General features: G+C 41.7%; 1 protein-coding gene across 1 annotated transcript in view; it reads right to left on the bottom strand.

Annotated features, from left to right (window-relative positions):
* Positions 1-5000, bottom strand: part of sh2d3cb (SH2 domain containing 3Cb) — a 36947-nt gene that overhangs the window by 30957 nt on the left and 990 nt on the right. Inside the window, exon 2 of the mRNA XM_061039004.1 lies at positions 592-1339. Coding sequence (XP_060894987.1) covers positions 592-1339 — 748 coding nt within the window. The remainder of the gene's footprint in view (positions 1-591; positions 1340-5000) is intronic.

Genomic DNA, 5000 nt, shown 5'->3' with positions numbered 1-5000 from the left:
AATAAATATCTGTTTATTAAGAATAAACAATAATTATTATATTTATTTTATTGTTTCAAGATTCTGAAATTTTAAGATAATTTTTCTTTTCTATTTTTTGTTTTGTTTTCATTGTTTTTAGGACTTTTTTTTAAAGTAATGATCAGTAATGACATCATCCTCTAAAGAAACCTGCAAACCTCTCCTGAATTCAAGTCTCTCTTCATTTATTATAATAATAATACATTTTATTTATAAGCGCCTTTCAAGACACACAAGGACCCTGTACAACAATCAACATTTAAAAACAGCGATGGATAAAAGCAGCATAAAGAAATGAAATGTAGGACAGTGTAATTACAGTTAAAATGTCACAGTGAGGAGGCGATCTTGAACAAATGAGTTTTGAGTCTGGATTTGAAGATGGGGAGAGAGTCAATGTCAAATTTATGTTCATCCTCGTGCAGCCGTCCACTTTCTTTTTGTTAACAAGCTGAAACTCAGCTCTTAAAATATTGTAAAATAATAATTAAATATTTTGTGCATTGAGCACCAGACACTTTTTTTAAAACCTGCTGCTTCTTGAAGGTTTTAATAAATCAGTTTGCTCACCTGTCGACTTTTTTAACTTCCTGCGAGCCGATCCCAGTCTGCGTAGCTTCCTGTTTCCCCGTGACGCCTCGCTGTCTCTCCGTCTGCTCGACCACGTGGCTGCGAGCTGATTCAGCGATCGGGTCCATCGGCACGTACAGATCCTGAGGTGAGACCACTCTGTGGCCGCTGGCTGCCATGTTCAGAAACTCTCTTTCAGGTTTTCCAGTTTCTAATAGATCCTGAATGCTCGATGATGCCTCATGGCTCTTAACGGGGTCTGTAGGGTCCTGCAGGCAGGTCTCAGGTGCAGAGGTCAAAGGTGAAGCCCAGCTGGGGGTCGGTTTTGCGGGTAGCGGTCGGCTGGATCCAGACCCCGTTTGTGTTCGGTCCAGGCTGGTCAGGTTGAGGCTGGAGAGGGCACTGAGCAGAGGAGAGTCTCGGACATGTTCCCCCGCCTTCCACTGACTCCCCCCCTCCCCCTCCTCCTCCCCCTCCTCCTCCTCTTTCTTCTTCTTCTCCTTCAGCCCCCTGCTGCTCTTCTTCTGCCGCTGGCTGCGGGGCACCGTGCCCACGTGTGTGTACATTTGGTTTGAGCGGGCATAGCTGGGGCTGAGGAGGCTGGGCTCCATGTCGTCCACAGACTGCTCCCTCGCTGTTGACTTGGCACTGCTGACGCTACCATCATGCTCTTGGGTCGCCTTGACGTTGGACTTCTCTGACGGGCGGCGGGTTGAAAGGTTGGTGAGGCTCCCGAACCATTTGAAACCTGCAGAGGAGGAGCTCATATTAATGTAGAGTTATCACAAACATGCCAGACCGTTTAATGAATTCAAGATGTAAATGAAGAAGAGTTTATGGTTAGAGGAAGAGTCTTTTACATGAACGCCTGCAGAAACCTGACAGACAGGAGCAGGTCATAGTTCATAAAAAGTTTTGGATATTTTTAACACTTAATATCGAAAAAGTATGAAAGTGTTTCAACGTTTGACAGCCTTCTGAAGAAGTGTTAAAATGATCAAACTTTGAGGATTCCTGATGTTTACCACAGCAGCATGATACTTTTAGAGCCTGACTTTCACCCTGTGATTAGTTTTAAAGGTGACATATCCTCCTCCTCTTCTCAGTTTAAATAATTCTGTTTGTCTGTTTGTGTTCCACGTCGTTAACTTCTAAACACTAAATGATTTCATCTTCATTAGATCTCTGGTGGGGAATGATTCAGATAAACTTGCTGACAGTTGTTGTTGTAAACATCTGTTGACAGATTTCTTCATCTTTAAATTAAACATTCTTCAGATTTATGGCATTGGACTAAATGTTCTCAAATGAACCCTGACTGACAGATGCATCATTAGTTACCCATCAAACTGCAGAGAGGGATTGTGAGCCGGCCTCTAACTGTATAAAAAGAAGTCCTGAAATGGACTTTTTATATCTGATCAGACATTAAGGAAACATGTTGAAGTGCTGGCTTCTCTGACAACAATGCAGCAGCCAGTATGTCCTCCTTCTAACTTTAGATTCTGCTCCTGAATGCTCTGGATTTGTTTGGACCAGAGAAGGTAGGCGCTTTTAAGACACCCCTGGCCACCTTTCAAGACACACCTCTGCCTTCTGATGAAATTTAAAGGTGACATATCCTCCTCCTCTTCTTCAGTGTAAATAAGTCTCAGAGCTCCTCTTCAACATGTGTGTGAAGTTTCTTGTTCTAAATCCACTCTGATCCTGTATTTGATCATGTCTATAAACCCCTCTATTTCAGCCCTGCTCAGAACAGGCTGTTTCTGTGTCTGTACCTTTAAATATGTAAATGAGCTGTGTCTGACCACGCCCCCTCCCTGGAAGGGCTTGGGTGTACTCGGTCTTTCTCGCTCCATGTCCTATTGTTTACGCTGAGAAGGCAGACTCAGAGGACAGAACAAACACCTAGCTGTGGGAGTGTCACCCACCTGGGGGAGGGGCTACTGCCCTTTGTGATGTCATGAAGGGAAAATCTCCAAACGGCCTGTTTGAGCACACATTTTCTGAAAAGTGGAGCAGGCAGAAGACGGAGAGGATGGACTTTTCTCATCATTGGGGGGTTTGTAGACAGACTAGAGGAACATGGAGAAGAGGATTTTAAATGTGACCTTTAATCAAATATATCTCAAACTTATCTCAAATCTGACGCTGAAGGTCTCCAGGAGATTTTGCCCGTCATGTGAGTTTGTCAAAATTTAAAATTCTTTATAAAGATATCGTGTATATCTTCTCCATTACTCATTAAAAAAGTCTTATCGACCTCCTGACCTAAATGTTGAGACACTGTGATGTGAGATAGTGAATGTAGGAGGAAATGACTGATGACTGATCACAAGATTACACGATGCTTTCAGCAAAACAGGAAAAAACACAATCAGAGACGGTTAACCCTTTAAATGTCTTTCATCCACCTGCTCACGTCTCAGTGAGATCATGTTTAAAAGTTAATTGATGACGGCCCTGCAGCTGCAAACATTTCATTTTCACTTTATCCTGTTGAAGAAAAAGAAGAGTTTTCTTTGCATGGGAGTCGTCCAAGGAATGTTTTTGTGACCTCCTCTGCAGAAACTCTATTCTATTCTGATCCTCAGCTATCAGCAGGGTTTGATTATGTTCCAGCTCCGGGGACCGATTACACTCAGAAAACACTGACGGATATTTATTCCCTCGGCTAAATATAGACCTGAGATTTTGAGAAAAAGGAGAGATGTAGATAAAAAGAGGCCAGCAGATTTCTCATTGAATATTTTTGTTCTGGCCTCATGATCTGGAAACAACTCCAGTCTTTAAATTATCAAGTTTTCCACCGGTCCAGAGGATTACTTCTTTCCATATTTACTTGTATTTTCATTGGTTAATGTTGAAAACAATTGAAACTGTATGAAATCAGACATCTACATTCATCTTAAAGGTCCAATCAGTGAGATGTGTAGAGAGTGAGATGATAAAGGTATCTTACTATCTGATCATTAAGGAAACATGTTGAAGTGCTGGCTGGCTTTGTTTTCTCTGAATTGTCCCTGTTTCAGCCCTTTTTTTAAATTTTTGCTAGCTCCAAATTGAGTACTTAATTTCCCGTTAGCCTTTAGCTGTTGCTGTTTTTGCAGAAACACTTTGGCTTGTCTGCGTTTGGGTCCTCTATGTAAGGGAACGTGATAACAACACTGCAGTGACGCGCTCTTTGGATGGGCGGCTTAAGTTATTACACTAATCCAAAAAAGAAGAAGCACAAAGTGTCAACAGTGCACGATCTCTGGGTGGAACAAACTGTGCTCCACCCAGAGAGGACTCACATAGGAAGCTGTGGCTTGGAGATATTTTTATCTCTTTTTGAGGAAACAGTAAAAGTTTAGACTTCAACATGGCGCTGAAGTCAAGGCAAGTTCATTTCTGTAGCACATTTCAACAACAAGGCAATTCAAAGTGCTTCACACAAGACATCAAAAGCATCATGACAGAGGAAAGAAAAGAAACATTAAAATAGAACATTAAAAAATAAAAAAATCACTGGAATTATTGAATCTGAACATATGTTCAAATAAAAAAAACTCAAATGAAATTAATTGAAATAAAGTAAAAATATAAAAAGAGTTCAAAGTTACAGTGCAGAGTTAAAGTTTAAAATCTTTAAGCTGTTTAATGAAAGGCAGCTGTAAACAGGTGAGTCTTCAACCTGGATTTAAAAGAGCTGAGAGTTTCAGCAGACCTGCAGTTTTCTGGGAGTTTGTTCCAGATATAAGGAGCATAGAAACTGAACGCTGCTTCTCCATGTTTGGTTCTGACTCTGGGGACAGAGAGCAGACCTGTCCCAGACCACCTGAGCGGTCTGGATGGTTCAGAATTAATTAGGAGGTCACTAATGTATTTTGGCCTAAACCTTTAAGCGCTTTATAAACCAGCAGCAGGATTTTAAAGTCTATTCTCTGACAGACTGGGAGCCAGTGTAAAGACCTCAGAACTGGACTGATGACCTCAGACTGAGCTGAAACTAAACCCCTCGTTAAGTTTTTATTCAAACCTAAACTGACTTTCTGCTCGATTGTTGTTTCTGGCTGAAGGAACTCCAGCACTGTGATTTGTTAACTGTTCTAAAGCGAGAGCACAAACTGAGCTCCAGATGCATCATGGGTGTTTTTTGAGCGTTCATAGTGAACAGTTATTCAGACTCAAACAGCAGAAGAAGAAGAAGCAGCACAGGGAGCTGTTGTCTCTCTGCAGACACTCTTTATCTTCTCTGAACTGGACTCGGTGCTCAGCCGGGCTGCGTCCATTCACACGCACAAAGACACGACTATGTTTCACTCACAAAGTGTTTGTGAGGGGGACAGAGACAACACTCACTCTTAACACTGTAAGAGTGAAACAAGTGTGAATAATTCTCTTACAGGATTACACAAACACGCTCA

Source organism: Labrus mixtus, chromosome 5, assembly GCF_963584025.1.
Source record: "Labrus mixtus chromosome 5, fLabMix1.1, whole genome shotgun sequence".
NCBI lineage: Eukaryota > Metazoa > Chordata > Actinopteri > Labriformes > Labridae > Labrus > Labrus mixtus.
This window is presented reverse-complemented; position numbering and strand designations above follow the sequence as displayed.